At 39.8% G+C, this 18,934-nt stretch overlaps 1 protein-coding gene and 1 non-coding gene across 2 annotated transcripts in view; both read right to left on the bottom strand.

The window, feature by feature from the left end:
- Nucleotides 1-698: 698 nt before the first annotated feature.
- eml3 (EMAP like 3) overlaps nt 699-18,934 on the bottom strand; it is a 52,249-nt gene continuing 34,013 nt past the window's right edge. Inside the window, exons 9-24 of the mRNA XM_008328117.3 lie at nt 18,688-18,837; nt 18,146-18,215; nt 17,218-17,328; nt 16,713-16,808; nt 13,106-13,240; nt 12,216-12,354; nt 10,371-10,522; nt 10,133-10,258; nt 8,486-8,617; nt 8,330-8,397; nt 6,994-7,082; nt 6,275-6,372; nt 5,277-5,364; nt 5,062-5,160; nt 4,553-4,683; nt 699-3,352 (exon numbers count right to left, since the gene is read on the bottom strand). Coding sequence (XP_008326339.1) covers nt 3,149-3,352; nt 4,553-4,683; nt 5,062-5,160; nt 5,277-5,364; nt 6,275-6,372; nt 6,994-7,082; nt 8,330-8,397; nt 8,486-8,617; nt 10,133-10,258; nt 10,371-10,522; nt 12,216-12,354; nt 13,106-13,240; nt 16,713-16,808; nt 17,218-17,328; nt 18,146-18,215; nt 18,688-18,837 — 1,888 coding nt within the window. The 3' untranslated portion in view covers nt 699-3,148. The remainder of the gene's footprint in view (nt 3,353-4,552; nt 4,684-5,061; nt 5,161-5,276; nt 5,365-6,274; nt 6,373-6,993; nt 7,083-8,329; nt 8,398-8,485; nt 8,618-10,132; nt 10,259-10,370; nt 10,523-12,215; nt 12,355-13,105; nt 13,241-16,712; nt 16,809-17,217; nt 17,329-18,145; nt 18,216-18,687; nt 18,838-18,934) is intronic.
- On the bottom strand, nt 12,582-12,652 carry trnag-gcc (transfer RNA glycine (anticodon GCC)). Its single transcript has one exon. It is a non-coding gene; the product is annotated as a tRNA-Gly (tRNA).

The following is an 18,934-nucleotide window of genomic DNA, read 5'->3' as shown; positions in this document are numbered from 1 at the left end:
CTTTAGCCTCTTTGCTTTGGTTTTGGTACGATATTTAATATTTGTGAATGGAACAGATACCCACTCCAACTTTGAACCAATTTTTCAGCTTGTTACCAACAAAACAACATGTCACTGTCCTACCCAAGTCAGTTATGAATTTTAGCAGCAGTGCAGAAATGTGTTTGAAACGTGCTACCATTCAGAAATTTGCATCTTGTGTTATTCCTGGATGCTTTGTGCAATTTGACGCAGTTCTGTAAGAATGACAACAGTATTTAAATCACTGCAGTTTCAAATAAATTTGAAAAATGAAACGGCTTTTCTGACTCTCGTTGAATTTCAATGAATGGTAAAACTTTTTTTTTTAAAAAATCAGTAAAAAAAAAAATCAGATAATAGAAAGCCAATATAGGGTTGTAGGTATAATGGTGTTTACAGTGTTTTAGGGAAATAGCAACAAAATGTGCTGGGGGAGTTAACAGCATATCATACAAAAGTTAAGGAACCACTGAGCTACACTGTCCATAGATGGCAATGTCATGCTCTGAGTACCTCAGTGGTAACTTGGCAGCTGGTGGACTCAAACATGAAGCCTTCCGGATGTAGGTCCACTTCCTTAACCAAGTCACCACTGCACCGGTTTATTGAAAGTAGGCTTGGAAAACTTTGAGTCTGATGTGAATACATATGTTTTGGGTGAATATCACTGAAACATGTCAGTAAATGTATTTTATTGTAAATATCTGCCAGTAGAAATGGAATATAAAATAGGTTGAGCTGAATTTTACACAAGGCACATTTGAAATGTAACTCTTCAACAGGGGCTGGGCCACTAGCCACACACACACACATACGCACACAAATATCAATGCACATTTCTATTATTATCTCTAACCTTTGTCATAACCACCAAGAGTGTAATCACAACCATCACGGAATTATTGTTAATATCTTTCTTTTTTTTCCCCCCCAGCATTAACCAAATCTGACACACAAACGCACGCGCAACAGACAGCACAAGCTTTCACTCCTAGAGCAGCACTGCCCACTGGTGACACTTCGCCAAAACTACAGGTTCCAGTCTTTGGTATTTGCTCTGATGCTTGACAGATACAGCCTCACAGTATTGTCAGTGTTCTTTTTTAAATAATAATTGTAAAAACTGCAAAATCAACTGATTAGTCAGAGACGGTGTTTTTCACAGTCTATGGTAAAGCATGAACACATTTTCTTAAGACAGGCCGAAGAAACACAAAGAAATAATTAAAACCATTAATAGAAAAAAAGGAAAAACATTATACAGATGTCTTTAACGACGCAGAAAGCAGATATTTTTTTTCAGACTGATATAGATATGTCAGAATAATATAAGAGAAATTATCTAACATGAGCATAATACTCCACTGTACTTACTGTAATACATGTTCAATAACTGTTTGATTATGTTTGGTTTTTTTTTTAAATCCTACTTTATTTTAGAATATCTGCCTCCCTCTTAGGATGAGCAGTAATTCCCAAACACTGTGCCATGGCACAATAGTGTGAGAGATCGTTAGGTGTAACGTGTGAAATGATCCAAATTCGCTCAATTCATCTGAATACTATGATTTATTTACTGTAAATAATTTGTCTTCATTCATCTATGTGAAACAGACCTGCAGAGCAATCAAATACTCCTCCACTTGGTGGCAGAAGATGGCTATAAAAACGAGTAGAGGAGTAAAGAAAGAGCCGTTTGGCTGTTGTAGATTTTTGTGCGCTTTTTGTTAAATTCATGTGAGTAAATCAAAGTTGCGTTTAACTAAACAGGCCCAGGTTTCACATTGAGTAAGAAGATTGAAACTAGAATACCCTTATATTTAATTACAAATACTTTTAGGACATTTTGTTTGGTGGTGCAACGTGGGATTTTTCTGTAAAATATGTGCCACGGCTGAAAAAAGGTTGAGAAATACTGCTATAGAAAGGTGAATCATGCATTAAAAGACAAGCTTGTGGAGTTTTTTTTTTTTGAAAGAAAAGTATTTGCAGGGAAACAATCCCACTGATTCTGCACTATGGTGAGTTGTATTGTATTCAAATAAATGCTATGCATACAATAAAATAATTATATTAACATTATATATGTAATAATCAAATTATATATTGTGCACTTTGTTGTGCTTTGTTATGCATGTAACCTCCCCTATCGCTGGTCTGTGGACAAAAGCCTTGCGTAGAACCTGTCTGTGGTGCAGGAGGTTGTGGGTTACTGCTTTGCAGTTTACAGTCTATGCCTGCAGTGCGACTTTGGACAAGTAGGTGGAGCAATGCACACAAATCCAAATCTATCAATGGACACGTCTCACTCCTTCGGCATCACCAAATACCCGCAGCCTATAGAGACAAACAAAATCCATCCAATTACTGCTCCACATTCATTTTACATTGTTAGGAATTGGAACACAGTGTGGCCAACACATGACGTAGGCTGTAGGCAGAACAAATATGTATGTATATTAAGACACAACTGTGGAGTGAGAGAGAAAAAAAAAGTTAGTCGCTAAAGATTGAGGTTGTAGTAATCTGCAATTTAGAAATTGAAAACAATGAATTCTATTTCCTGTGAATTGTGTCTCCTACTGCTTTGAACGTGCTATGGTATTTTGCAACAATGCAACGGTAAATGCAGGAAGGTTCAGAGGTTTCGTCAAGTTCTGCACCTGCAAACTGATGTTCACCATTTCACCAGAAATCACAGCTTTTCTGTGCCGTAGAAAGCATCACACCCTTTAGTTTCACACAGAGATGGCTCGATCCAACGCTCAGGATCGGTCCGATATTGGTTAAAAATTCAGGATCGAACACAGAAAAAAAAAAAAACAACTATAGCCCATCCGATCCCTTACCTAAGCCCAAATGCTCAATGCTTAACTGATGCATTTGTGACATGCTGTAAACCGGGACACTACTGCCTCAGCCACAGCAGCCCGCGAAAAAGAAGGTATCGGATTGATACCGGTATCGGTATCAGGCACGAAAAAGTTGTATCAAACCATCCCTGATGGAGACGGTTCCTCCGCTAGAAAGCACCAGTTAGCACTGAGGCGCAGGCTGTGATAGCCGTCAACGGAGTAAAATGTCTGAAAATTCAAACAGTTCCTGCTCTGCCACTCTCTTATTCTTCTTAGGTGGTGGGTTCCGGAGAGCTGCTGGACGTGGACGATGTTGAGGTCAGTCTTTCTTTACTGTCCACTGTTCCGCCTCCCATTACCTTCCACTGCAGGATGCACATGTCCTTGCCGCCTATTGATAGCAGGTGGGAGTCGCTGTGGGTGAAGCAGACATTGGTGACGTGACTGCCATGGCCTTCATACTTGTGGCTGGGGGCCTAGGGAGGGAGGAAAAAAAAAAGCTGGGGGGGACAGAGCAAGGAAAAAAAACAAATCTTCAAAAGGTGGTTTTGTTAACCCAAGACCAGGAATTCCCAAACGTTTCCTTGCCAAGGCCCCCCCCCACCCCAAACAGTAACATTAACCTCTAGCCTTTTTTGATTAAGTAAATGAGTAAAACGGAAGTACATTTTGCACCGTGGCCCAGTACCAAATGACATATGGACTGAGTTGGGGACCCCTGGATTATACAATTTAACTTAATGGGAATTGTTTACTACAAACAATTTGTCTCGATTTCTCCATGCAGCAGTGATAGGCAGAAAAAAATAAATCTTCCAGTTTGTGGCAGCAGATGGCTGTAAAAACTACAAAAAGAGAGTCTCAGGGCAGTTGAAGAATGCTGTGCATCTTTCTTTAAGTCCTGCAAGTATATCAGCATTGCCCATCCATCCATCCATCCATCCATTTTCATCCGCTTATCCGTTACCAGGTCGCGGGGGCAGCAGTCTCCACCCAAATCACACTGCACCGTACCAACCCCCCTAAACCTTCCTGCAGGTGGTGAGTCCACTGGAAGGTACCAACTGCCCTAACTGGGATTCAAACTTGCCCAGGAGGTGAACCCTGGGGTTCTACACCAATGACAGAGACATTGCCTCTGGGCCAAAGCTATATCAGCATTTTGTTCAACCAAACAGACCAACATAAAAGATCATTATATCTACTTCTTGTTGGATTTATTTTGGTGGGGAACCATTGCTTTTTTTTTTCTAATAGGCGTGGTGGCTCAAAAGGGTTAGAAAACACTGCCCTATTGTATTGAAGTAGCCCAAAAAAAAGTCCCTTCAAGATTTTCCGCAATTCCGAACAATGCCAATGAATTGAAGACCATCTTGCAATTTTGGACAATCACCGCAATTGCATTTTGACTTCAACCACTTTCAACCTCTCTGACAATATGTCATTTCCATTTTCACCACTAAGCAATTTCCTGCGTGCTGCCTCGCTCTTATGTCCAAATCCCAGTAAGGTTTGCTTCACAGGATTCCCATTTGCCAATGCCACGTGATTCTTCGTAAAAGCCGATGTCATTATTGAACCATTGCAGAAATCGTTGTCTTATGTGAGACGTCCTGTTTTTCCACGTACATCCGTTAAAAAGTATTACGGTGTACTGCATCTTTGGACATCCTTACCTTTGGTTTAGGACAAGGATACTGGAAGAGGTGGACTTTACAGAAGTCGTCTGCCACTGCAACCACCCTCTCGCTGTGAGAGCGACACAGGGCATTGATGTCAGTGCCGTCAGATCCCTCCAGCCACACACCTGCAACGCAGACAATGTGACATCACTACAAGGTAAAGGAAAACATCTGTTGTACACAGTCAAAAGTTCCAGTCACTAATATTCTGCACACAGATAAAAAGTTCCAGTCACTAATATTCTGCACTTTGTAATAGATCGTTTAGATTAACTGCCCACTTCTGAAAACTGGTTCATAAGATTCATAACAAAAGAGAAGAAAAAAAAGATAATAATAAAAAATATGTAGATTTTCCATGAAAGTATTTTAACTTTCCCCAAGTGTAATAGTAACTCAATAAGTGGAGTGCAGAGCCAGTTCTTGGCGAACAGTAGGCTAGTTAGAGACGCCATAACAACAAGAGCCAGCTCTGAGCTGTGGTGTTAGTGTACAACACTCACCGATAACATGGAAGCCCAGGACACAGGTGTAAGAAGCCCACTCTCTGTCCTTGCTCTCGAAACGGTTTCTCAGCAGTTTGCAGCCTCCGGCAATGTCCCCTTCAAAATAAAAACATCCACACTCAGGGTCAGAGACAGCCACACGGTGGCACTGTGTGTGTCCTGTGGCATTTGCTAGGACACGACTGCAGTAAAGTAGACGTGAACGCACTTACAGTAAAGGATCTCGTAATCACCAGAGTTGGACATAATATACTTCCCATCTTTGGACCAGTCCAGGTGAGTGATGAAGCTGGAGTGACCCTGAGTGAGAAATGATATGGTGTATATATATATATACGTACTCTATACATATACATATACATGACAATAATAATTACAATGACAGTTTTGTTAATCCCACACTGGGGAAAGTGTTGTGCTAACAGTAGATCTGCTGCAACAAGCTGCCAAACGGGAGGTACCAAGTATGTGGTTCCCCTGGGGCTCGAACATAAGACAGTCTGCGCGTAAGTCAAATGTGAAAGCCTAGGGGTGTCAAAACTCAAACATGGTATATAACAGGCGTGGGCAAACTTTTTGACCCGCGGGACACAATTCCTAAAACAAGTCCTAAAATTTGACAGTAGGGCCGGGTCAGGAGTAGATAGATGGAGTGTGAACCGAAGATAAATGACATGTAAAAGTCATGCATAAAGGCTAAGATGCTAAAATGCTTTTATCATTTTCTACACCACCTATTGGGGAAATATGGGTATTGCAGGGAAAAGGCAGAAGTATAAAGATAATATAAATAAATTATATCATTTGGAAAAGTTTGGCGGGACGGATTAAAAAGCTGAACGGGCCGCATCCGGACCCCGGGCCTTAGTTTGCCCATGCCTGGTTTAGACGAAGTGGGCTGGACCAGTAAAGTCATAACATAATTACCTATAAATAAAGTCCATGTTTTTCTCCTTTTGTTTTCATGCAAACGTGGGCCATGTTTTTTTTTTTTTTTTTAATTACGACACAGGCTAGATTTGGCCCCCGGGCCTGAGTTTGACACACGTAAGTAGACGTAATAATTGATAAACCCTTATGGCACCATAATTAACATTATAATAGATATTATATAATAGTTATACCATGACTCCTTCAAAACTCCAGTTAGTTGTCGCATTGAGATTTTAAAACAAAAGACATTACAAAAGAGAAATTATATTTAACTTACGTTGCATTTTCCAAATCGCGTGTAGCGCCGTCCATTGTCCGCCACGTTGTATAGGTAGATAAAGTTGTCATGAGATCCAACCGCTAAATAGCTGCCGTCTGCAAACACAAGAGGTCAGCGTTCAAACAATGATTTACTTATTTGGGGGTGGTCAATAAACGAAAGTTACAATATTTTTTTAAAATGATTTAATTAGTTTCAAATCATTTATATAGACAGAAATTAATAAAGAAAGTGCATAAAGACTAAAATAAATACCTGATCAAAGCCTACATTCTTTCATTTACTACATCCAGTCCGGTGTAGAAATCAAACAGCGTATTATGATAGTATGACACTTAAATTTGCAAATGCATTACTACTAACTTTTTGCCTATCGCATATGCGTAAAATACGTTTTAAAAAAAAATTATTGACTTGTTTTCTTGACTAGTATATTTATTAATTAATAAATAAATATAAAAAAGGATACTATAAAATACTATAAATTTACTCAAACAATTTTATGCAGAATCCTCAGCTTGTACAATGATGTCAAACATATGGACCAGGGGGCTAGTTGTGGACTACCAATAGAATTTGTTCTAGCCCAAAAATCGATTTGCCTTTTAATTTTAATTGCCTTTAACTGCATGCTTAAAAAAACATTGAGGGGAAATATTTTTAAAAAATGCACACGTGATTTAGAAGAATACGGAGAAGTGTGACTGAGCTCTAACCTGGTGAATATCTCATTACAGAGAGCTGCTCATTCCCGTCGATGCTTTCAGAGACCACCTCTCTGGTCAGGAGGTCCAGGACCATCCACCTAGATGAAATTAATAGATGTACCGAAAAAGAGGTTTTGTGTATACCTTTTTTTTGTATAGAACATCTTGTACCAAACTGTTCAATATGAATAACATGCTACACAACTCTATTAAACATGCATGTGTGTATAAATGTTTCCACTTTTGTTGCAAAAAGCAACAAGTTGAATACAGTGGTAACTCTAGTGCATATGTGTCAAACTCAAGGCCCGGGGGCCAAATGCGGCCCACCAAGCCGTTTTGTGTGGCCCGTGGGAGCTTAAAAAGCAAATATAAAGTCCATGCAGCAGAGTTTCTTAACCTAAGAAATTAAACATTTTTATAAACAATCAAATAATAATCAATTGCAGAAACATGTATTAGTTTGTTATGGAGCTACATCTATACCAGTGGTCCCCGACCTTTTTTGTTCCAAGGACTGGTCAGCTAGTATCACCCGTTACTACAGACCTACAGACAGAGCAAACTGCTGAGCATTGAAGGATCATTAAATTTTAAAAATAAAAAATCTTTCAGACACTATTCTGTTTGTACTAGAGTCTGAATGAAATGTTATAAAATTTTAAAATATTGCCACATCATCTTTAAATAAAGAAAAGATTTTCTTTGAATAAAGTAAATGAGAAAAAATATGGAATTTTTTTTTAACCGTGTCCCACTGCAGCCCGCTACCAAATGACCTATGGACTGGTATTGGTCTGCAGATCAGGGGTTGGGCCACCCCTGATCTATATAGTCATTTACAACCGGCCCTTTAACAGGAACTGTATTGCTGATGTGGCCCCCGGTGAAAATGAGTTTGACACCCCTGCTCTAGTGTCATCCATAAAAAGAACAATAAAATATTCTTCCACTAGGTGACAGCAGATGGCTATATGAACAAAAAAAAAAAACGAGAGACCAAAAAAAAAAAAAGAATAATATCTTTGAGTGTCTTTCTTCAATTCCTGTGAGTATGTCTTTAGTATATATTTCCGTATAAACAGGCTCCGGTTTCGGGCTGAGTATGTCAACAGTTAAATTCATTTAAATAACATTTTTTTGGAAGAGTCATTTTTCACAGTCAGTGTAATATTTTTGTTTAAAGGGAGTGGTTTTTAAACTAAAACTGTGCAAAACTGTTCCCTGCACCAATGGGAAGTATGGATAGAAAAATGAAAAATGTGAAAATAGGAAATGTATATGAAGCAGAATACATTTTTTAAAAAAAGCACAAGTATATGGATGTAGCCTTGAGTTTATTTACCTTCCTGTGCTGAGGCCAACTGAAACGACTGAACCGTTTGGACAGAAATCTGCACACTGCCCATACTCCTGTGAGAGAAATGACACAGATTAGAAACGCAGCTCCTATTGATCATAAGGGAATAAAGTCACCAAAGCAGAAAAATTGCGACGTCACCTCCAGGCTGATGCACCAGTCCAGCTTGTGTTCCTCTGTGTTCCACAAACACACCTGCCGGTCGTGGCCACATGTGAGGAAGATGTTTTGGGAGGGGTGAGTGGCCAGCCCCCACATCTCATTCACATGACCCTAAAGTTAACAGGGGAAAAGCCTCTCTCAGGGACTTGTTCTTTCAAGTAAGTAACTGTAAATACAGTAATACCTTGAGATACGAGCATAATTCGTTCCAGGACCGAGCTCGTAACTCGAGATCTCAAATAATTTTTTCTCATAAGAATTCGAGATCTCAAATCATTTTTTTCCCATAAGAATCAACAGAAAAAAAATGTATCCGTTCCGGCCCTCTAAAAAAAACTCCCTTATTAGTGCTAAAAACAATGGTAAAAACATGTTTTTAAATTTATTAATTTCTTATTAGTGCTAAAAACAATGGAAAAACACAGAGAGACAGACAAAAAAAAATAATAAAGTGGTTTTAATTATGAGTTCATACCTTTGAGACAGACGATACAGTAGCGGCTAATGGAGGCATGTGCGGAGGAGGAGGAGGAGGAGAGAGGAAGGGGTACCGGACCTTACACGTCCACTACATAACTTAGCTTACTTTTTTTTTATTTTTCAATTTTTTATTTTAAATTTCCTTTTTTTTTCGATTTCTATTCTTTTTTTAGCAGGCACCTCGCTCATATTTATCAACAATTTCATGCTTTATTTCCATGGTCATCATGCGTTTCTTCTTCTCACCACCATCCTTACCACTCACTCTCTTAGACTCGTCGCTATTATGAAGAATAATGCACAAAATAGAGAGAAAATCGCGTAGATAATAACGTAGACAATATGGTAGACTCGCGGGAGATTCGTACGGATGTGAACGAGTGAGGCGGTGTGGGCTGCTGCGAGTGCTCGGCCACCTAGCGGCGGCGTCTAAGAGCGTGCTCATATCTCAAATCTTTCCTCGTACCTCGAAGTAAATATTTGCTCGAAAGCTTGCTCATATCTCGGAATACTCGTATGTCGGGACGTTCGCATCTCGCGGTATTACTGTAAATGTATTATAAACAGGGACAGCGTGTTCCGATACTGAGGATTGGCATTAGTCCGATAGGGAAAAAAAAAAAAAAAGAAAAAAAAAAAAAAAAAAAAAAAAACTATATCTCGTCCAATCCAATACCACAGCCAGAATGCTAAACTTGACGCTAGTAAACTAGAAATGCATGCTGTAAACAGGGAATCTATGGACTTAGCATCCGCAGCTAAGGTAAGGAACATGTAAAAAAAAATCTTATCAAGCTTATCCCTTATTACAAGAACAGTATTTAAATGAACCTGAAGGCATTTCAGTATTTACATTTTTAAGCTGATGAAGATCGAGAAGTCGAGGCTGCTCATCATCTCTAGACATTTTCTGTTCTAACATTTTCATATATTCTAAACAGAGAAAATTTAAAATTGTGTGCAGAGACCAAGAGGTCTCTTTAAAGCTGCCTCTCCTCAACATTAAGTAAACCGACAAATGAACCTTTATGACAGGGGTCTCAAGTCCGGCCCGTGGGCCGCAAGTTGATGATCACTGCTTTATGATGTAACTAAGACCATCTCAACGTCAACTGTAGCGCTAACTGCTCAGGTACTTATACGCACCTCCACTATAGCCATGAATCCGTCGGCGAAAGTTCCTCTGAGGATGGCGTTACGCGTGGTACCGACCAACAGCTCTTCCCCGTCCACATCGGCGAGGGTGCGAACGGCTCCGAACTTTTCCGGGATCTGCACAGATAATCTATATTAGTAGGTCTTTCCTATTATTACCTCACAAAGCAGAGCCATCTCTCTCACACACACACACACACACACACACACACACACAGCTGTGGTTCACCTCACACTCTCTCTCTGGTGCCAGGTCAGCACTCCAGCGGATGATCTTGCGATCCTTGCCTCCTCCGCTCAGCAGCGCCCCACCCTGGAGCTTGCACAGGGTGAAAACACTGCCTTCGTGAGCTTTGGTTTGACGCATTATCTGGAAAGTCTCTGTAAAAGGAGGAAACATGCGACTATTTTTTATCAGTGGAAGAAAGACAAATAAAAACAGCAGGTATATGTATGTGTTTTGTTTGTGATGAATCCAATTATTAATATGGGAAAATGTCAAAAAAAAAAAGGATACAAAAGTACAACTCGAAACTTAGCTCTATAGAGTTGGTGGACTTTAGGCATCGCTGTATACTGTAACAGTGGTTTGTAGACTGGGCCGAGAGTTTCTTTCAAAACTTTGGTAAAGCCAGTGTCCCCAATGATAATAATGAGCCTACAGTCCCTCATAGTCCATTTGACTCCTCAATACACTTAAACACTGAGCAGTTTAAAAAATTGACCCTTGTGATATACTTGAAAATTGTACAAGCAGAGTACATGTGTGTAAACGAAAGGGAGAACAGTGAAATAGTGAGGTCACAAGGAGCAGAGGTGGTGAAGGTGCAGGAGTTTAGGTACTTAGGATCAACTGTACAGAGCAGAGGAGACTGTGGACGAGAGGTGAAGAATAGAGTACAGGCAGGATGGAACAGCTGGAGAAAAGTGTCAGGAGTGATCTGTGACAGAAGAGTGTCAGCTAAGGTGAAGGGAAAGCTTTACAGGACGGTGGTGAGACCAGCCATGATGTATGGATTAGAGACACTAGCAATAGGCAGAAGACAGGAGGTGGAGCTGGAGGTGGCAGAGTTAAAGATGCTAAGATTCTCTTTAGGAGTGACAAGAATGGACAGGGTCAGGAATGAGGTCATTAGAGGGACAACACAGACAGGAAGGTTTGGAGAAAAAGCTAGAGAAGCCAGATTGAGATGGTTTGGACATGTGCAGAGGAGGGACAGTGGATACATTGGTAGAAGAATGTTAGAGATGGAGCTACCAGGTAGGAGAAAGAGAGGAAGGCCAAAGAGGAGATATATGGATGCAGTGAGGGAGGACATGCAGGTAGTTGGAGTCAGAGTAGAAGATACAGAGAACAGGGAGAGATGGAAATCAATAGAGGAAGACCAAAGAGGAGATATATGGATGCAGTGAGGGAGGACATGCAGATAGTTGGAGTCAGAGTAGAAGATACAGAGAACAGGGAGAGATGGAAATCAATGATTTGATGTGGCAACCCCTGAAAAAAAAAGGGACAAAGCCGAAAGAAAAAGAAGAAGAAGATAAACTTGAAAATTGTGAGAGGACCAAAATTATCACTGGTTCCTAACATCTTAGATAATTTTATACAGTGGATTTTATTTAAACATATTTTATCAGTACATTTTGTATCAAGTACTAGAATATTTTAGGGCGACCACATTTGAATTCTAGGTGACCACACATGGGGTCGCAACCCTAAGGTTGGAAAACACTGCTTTAAATTGTATTGAAATTTAAATAAATTGGAATTTTTTGTTGCATATGTTATTGGTGTACACGCACTCGTAACAGAAGAGAGATCTAGACCGCAGGCAGGCAAGTCAAGTTTCAACATTTTGTCGATGACGACACTTTTTTGACGACAAAAAGCTGAAGGTGCATGTCTAAGATTTTTACTTAATTTCCTGTATCGATCACATGGTGCCATATATTAAGATCCTCAGAACTGTATTTGAATTTTTTATACTCAGTGGTTTGGTTCTAGTCATATTTATCCACTAAACTATCTGTACGGTGGAGTAAAAATGTAATGCTAAGCCTTCCCAGCACTGACCTTTGGCTCCTTTGCCCAGAGTCTTGACATCAGCGGGAGACTTTCCCCATCTGATGATGTTTCCCTCAGAGTCTCCAGTCAGAACTTCTCCAGTTAAACTGAACATAAAGCACTGGATGAACTTGGGTTTCTTGTATTTCTAAAGGTGAAATGAAACAGTTGTTAGTAAAAGAAATGTTTTTTACTGTTGACCCAAAAAAAAAAATTTGAATATTGCCATTTTATGCAGCCCTGGGAAATATATTTGAATAGGGAAAAATTGGTACTGCTCAAAGGATGCTAGAGGTTTCCCTACTCTCTGAAGTTAAATAGATAGAACGTTATTAACCCCTTAAGAGTTCTTCACTAACTAACGGAAACTAGAAATGCATTGGCTGGGAATCGAACCCAGGCCTCCCACATGGCAAGCGAGAAATCTACCACTGAACCACCAAAGCTGGCATGTATTCTACCACTGAACCACCAATGCTTGCGTAGCCTAGACCAGTGGTTCTCAATTATTTTCTGTCATGCGCCCCCTTGGGGACAGAAACGTTTTCACGCCCCCTCCCGACCCACACCCCCTCAAATTGAAATACTATTGAGAACCTGATAACATGTATGATTTTTATCTGTACAAAAATAACATGTATGTTTTTATCTGTACAAATCAGTGTTTGAGTTGCTGCCACCTAGTGGACTGGAGGCTTGTTATCATTCAAGCATCACAGCAGTGGTACACTTATGTCCCCCCCCTCCCCCACTAGGCATAAACAAGCTAATCAAAAAGACATTTTTCTTGAAACCAGCAAACGGAGAAAAACGAAAAATAAACTCTAGTCCCAAGAATTACATTCTAAATGAAATTAGCGAAATAAATTACAAACAGAATAAGCCGGGGATGTTCTTACTCCAAATATGCCTTGTTTCTTGGTGAACTGTCCTGAGCTCAGCGTCCAGAAGTAGACGTGGGATTTACCACAGGTGATGATTTTGGTGCTGTTTTCTGGATCAAAGCCCACAGCGAACACAGTCTCGTTGGTGCTCTAAACACAGACACACAAAGAGACCTTTAACACAGAAGAAACAGCACAAACTGGCAACCCATATAAGAAGGCATTGGGGGGAAAAAATGCTTCAAACTCAATGTTGTAAAGGGTGAAAAGTAAAAAACAGCAGAGTTTTATCTTCCCGTGTGTCCTTTCTTCTTCTCTTCCCTCCCCGGTCATCATTTAACTCCTGCATCCTCCCACGACTCTCCCAAACGTCAGTGATCAGGGTTTCCACTCTTTAACAGTATTTTCCAGGCCTTTTCCAGGACACTTACATTGTCCACTGGTGCTTAGGCCCTGTCTGTCTAATGCGTTGAAAAGTATTATGTTCTACAGTCGTACATGTTGTGTTTTCATCTAGATTCCTTCTATGTTTAGTTCTCAACGAGGACAAAGAGGACCCTGTAAATGCGAGACAGAGCGACACTACATCAAGGACCAATTCCAGCAATCGGGTCTGAGAAGAGGCTAAATCAAGCTCTAAATTCGAATGGAAACTAAAGAGCTGCTCTGAGGTGACATGTTAATTTGTTTGGCTGGCAACGTCATGTGGGGCGTTAGACCAGTTGGAAGCAGAAATACGATGTTCTTCCATATCGTCTGATTAAGACAGAAAAAAGGAAACATTTTTTTCCACGATAATTTAAGCATTTTTGAAGACTTTTGAGGGTTGGTTTTTTTTCCATATGGTGACCATGACTGGACAATTTGTCAAGTTTTCCAGGTTTTCAAGGATCCGAGGTGATGATTTCCCAAGTGTTTTCCTAACATGTTTTTCAATCTTGTTTTTCAACCTGGAATTCAAATTGGGTAGCCTGAAAAAAAAACTGAACTAAAATGTTTTTTTTTCTACTAATTATTATTCTTTCTATTATTTCTATTATTATTAATAAAAACACCACACACAATCTCAAACAATTCTATTCATCCACTTTCATGAATATGAATCAAGTTCAAACAAAATGCATCATATAAAAATATCATCTTTGACAGCTACAATCACATGATTGAAAAAAACAAAACAAAAAAAAAACGTCAAAATGGGGGTCGCAAGCCAGAATAGGCTGGGAACCACAACCATCGGATTCCTGTTCTGATGTTGACAAAATGGAGACCTATAATGGGGCGGCTCCTTGGTACCACTCTATTTGTCTATTTTTAATGTTCATTCATAGGAAGTAAGAACGATTGTAGTTAAAAGTAAAAAACAAATCAGCAACAAAACCATTAGCAGCATAGCATAGTAAAGTTGCTTTAGTTCAGTGGTCATGCCCCCTGCTGGGGACAGAAATGTTTCACGCCTCCCCATACCTCTTCTCCCTCCAACCCACCACCATTGCAAATGGAAAAACTATTGAGAACCTGATAACGTATATATTTTTTATCTGTACAAACCACTGTATGAGTTGCTGCCACCTAGTGGACTGGAGGCCTGTCCATCATTCAAGCATTACAGCAGTGGTACACTTATGTCCAGCGTGCCATATTCCATTGGCATCTCACCGCGGCCCGCCCCACTATTTGAGTACTGCTTTAGTTCCATATGCAACAATCGAAAAAAAAAAACAGAAATCTGGAGACAACTATGAAGGATTTTATGTCATTTTGTGATTAATAAAGTATAGTTTGTACAAGGCATCATTCTTTTTTTTCCCTTTTTTTTTTTTTTAAACACAAGAAGCTCCATTCATGACCTCACTGAGCACTGAGACATGTGGAGACCGCCGAGGGTGGGAGCGTAATTATCATATTCCTGCCCGATGCTCATGTGTTTATACAGTGCACGGCAGCGCACACGCAAAATGTGTGCCATATGTTAACAACTGGCACAGTTACTCCCCACCAGGGACCATCTTGCCTGTACAGATGCATGACACATGTTAGGGACAAAGACAGACACCTGCATGCTGTAACATATACTGTACATTTCAAGTCCATTAACGTCCTGATTTGCAAGCCCTCGCAGGCCCTATGTTTTCCTGTTACTATATTAAACACACACACACATACACACACACGTGTGTGTGTGTATACCTCTCTACACACAGTTGGACAAATTCCCTGTATATACAAAATATTGACACCGTTGCCATGGCAACCGTGTTGGATTTAGTCTCAGGGAAGTTGTGGTGCTTTGGGCCCACAAAAGCAGAGAAGAAACACACTGCCCACCCCGTAATCTGTCCAAACAGACCTTCTTTGTGAGGAGCTCGAAACCAGTGTTAAGCACTCGTTCACAAACTCCGGAAGTTTTGATCCCTTGGCGAGTTAAAGTTAGAGACAACAATCTGTGTCTCATCATGTCACACCACACACACCAGATCAGGTTTAGGATGAGCCTTTACTTCACTTTTACTTTACAGATTGAGCAATCTAAATCACGCAACCAAACTTTGTGCAGTGTACAACATTCAGACCTGAGGAATGGAAACGGGGGACAACCTGTTGTTGAATTCTACTTTTCCTAACACAAAAAAAGGGGAAAAGGCGCTTTTGGTTTTATTATCAAGAATTATTTTGTTGTTTTATTGTCGAAAAAAATAAAACCACCCAATGCCAAGAACAACCTTTTCATGGACTGAATGCCATTAGGATGGATGGACGGATGGATGGATGGATGGATGGATGGATAGATGGATGATAGATGGATGGATGGATGGATAGATAGATGGATGGATGGATGGATGGGTGGATGGATAGATGGATGGATGGATAGGTGGATGGATAGATGGATGGATGGATAGGTGGATGGATATATGGATGGATGGATGGATAGATGGATGGATAGATGGTTGGATGGATGGATGGATGGATAGATGGGTGGATGGATGGATAGATGGATGGATATATGGATGGATGGATGGATGGATGGGTGGATAGATGGATGGATGGATGGATAGATGGATGATAGATGGATGGATGGATGGATAGATAGATGGATGGATGGATGGATGGGTGGATGGATGGGTGGGTGGATGGATGGATGGATGGATAGATGGGTGGATGGATGGATAGATGGATGGATGGATAGGTGGATGGATATATGGATGGATGGATGGATGGATGGGTGTGTGGATGGGGGGGGGGATGGATGGATGGATGGATAGATGAATAGATGGATAGATGGATGGATGGATGGATAGATAGATGGATGGATGGATGGATGGGTGGATAGATGGATGGATGGATGGATGGGTGGATAGATGGATGGATGGATGGATAGATAGATAGAGGGATGGATGGATGGATGGATGGATGGGTGTGTGGATGGGGGGGGGGATGGATGGATGGATGGATAGATGGGTGGATGGATGGATAGATGGATGGATAGATGGATAGATGGATAGTTGATATATTACTATATATATATTACTAGATATTCACAGTCAGCCATTTTAACAAAAACACTCAAGGTTGTACCCATTCAGAATGTTCACCTAAAATGCAGACATAGAGATTTCATTACCTTAACCTCTGCATGCTTGGTGCCTTTATTGCAGTCCCAGACTGACATCATGTGCTCGTTGGAATCATCGATCACACACAGGAACGTCCCAGAGTCCTGGAAATCACATAAGACCAATTGATGTCCGTATTTTAACAACTACCGTATTTTCCGGATTGTAAGTCGCTCCGGAGTATAAGTCGCACCAGCCAAAGGATGAAGAAAAAAAGTGCGAATTACAGGAGTTGCAGATAATGGTACACAAGTCTAGAGCGCCCTCTAGTGGCTGTCAGTGTAAAAATAACGAAAAGAAAAACAAACAAACAAACTCAAAAGCACTTTAAAGGAATCTAGCCTAGCCAGTCTGCTACATATGCTAATGTCAATTTTTTTACTTCTTAATGTGTATCATGTTAAAAAAAGCTACGCTCTTTTTTACAATTTCATTGGTACAAAGACAAATTTACAATGGAGATACATTTACGTTTTTTAATTATTATTATTATTATTATTCAGATGAACTCACAAAGAAAGAAAATGCAACCGATCCCACTCCTCTCTGGAAGGTTCCCAGGCCAATCTGTTGTAGAGTGACCAGGGTGGTGGAGTCCCAGATATGAACACAGTTTTTAAGCGGCTACGGCATACACACACACACACACACACACACACAGACACAAATATAGTCTTGTCAATGAAAATGTTGTAACGTTGGTTACATAAAAAAATGATATACAATGATTGTCCTTATAATCAATCTACCTCCTATTTTTGAAAAAGCTATAAATTAAACAAATTAAATAAATAAAATATATATCAACTTTTTAAAATAAAGCTAAAGTTCTTTTGTTTTGTGTTGTGTAACGTAAATATTTTGAAATTAAATGTTATGGTCTGTCCATATATCAAAGTAAAAAAAAGATCCCATAAATAACTTAACAATAACCCTTTTTCCAGGGACTGCAACATATTTATGTAAAATTAGCCACTTTATTGTAACGTTATTGTAACGTAGGCAACATGTTTAGCTCACATTAATGTAGCTGCTTGGGCTAGCATTGTTAGCAAAAGACCTAAAGCACCGGTACCAAACATACAGCCCGCGAGCCAATACCAACCCGCCAGTGGGTTCGATCCAGCGCACTTGATGGATTTCGAAAGTGAAAAAAAAATACACAAACTGTTTATGTTCATGATGTTTTGTCAAATTACATTTCATGAAATATGAACATTTTCTAATAATCTTGTATTTATTTGCAGGAAAACAAGAGGGGAATAAATATGTACTTATTGTTATTAAAGGTCCCCTGAACCCAAATGACACCCTTGAGCTAAGGGAACTACCATGAAGCCAATATCAAATATCCTGATATAATGATTATAATATAATGATTATAATAACATTTTCTAGGCAGCATTTGTTAGGTCATCATTGATGTCAGATCACTAGTCACCTTGCCGTCTTTGTCGACCCCTGCTGTCTGTCCAGAAGCCACTCGTACTTTGTCAGGATGAAGCGCAAGACTGCGGAAACAGATTATGATTACTGCAAACATAACGATACTTCATAGTACAAACGTATTATTATACAATTTTTTTTTTCATTTTAAAGGGGATAAGATGTGTTTTTTTTATTTATTAAGGTATTTATTTATTGTTATTTATTTACTGCAATTAATTTGTCTTTGTTGGTCTGTGCGACAGTGACAGGCTGAATGATTAATTCTCTTCTTTGCACTCGGCTCAATTTTGGCGAAACTATAAGCGTCTTATTCAACTAAACAGGCTTCACTTTTATTTACTTACAGTGAGTTAGTAAACAGTAAGTGACTGAAAGTGAGTGTTTGTGTGGTGGTGAATACTGGGATTTTTCTAATATAAAGTAAGTGTCGTGGCTCAAAAAAAGGTCTAAGGCATCAACAGAGATACTGCAAACTTTGACTTCGTTAAAATGTTCAGGCACTTTCCGTTCTATATAACATGACCGTGGACTGACCAGCGGACACAGTCTGTGTGCTTGTTGTAATGCCGCTGTGATCTGTTGTTGATGTGGTAAAGCACGATGACACAGGCGATGAAGTACATGGCCTCCCCCGTAGGGAGGAAGACAAGGTTGTCCCGACAGTCCCGTCCTCTGTATCCATAACTGACATAAAAAGTCAAGGTGACATTCATCTTTCACAAGGCCACACAGTATATATACTGTATATATGTATATATATATATATATATATATATATATA

This window comes from Cynoglossus semilaevis, chromosome 1 (genome assembly GCF_000523025.1).
Source record: "Cynoglossus semilaevis isolate Cse_v1.0 chromosome 1, Cse_v1.0, whole genome shotgun sequence".
Classification (NCBI taxonomy): Eukaryota; Metazoa; Chordata; class Actinopteri; order Pleuronectiformes; family Cynoglossidae; genus Cynoglossus; species Cynoglossus semilaevis.
Note: the sequence above shows the minus strand (reverse complement) of the source record. Positions and strands in the feature narration are given on the sequence as shown.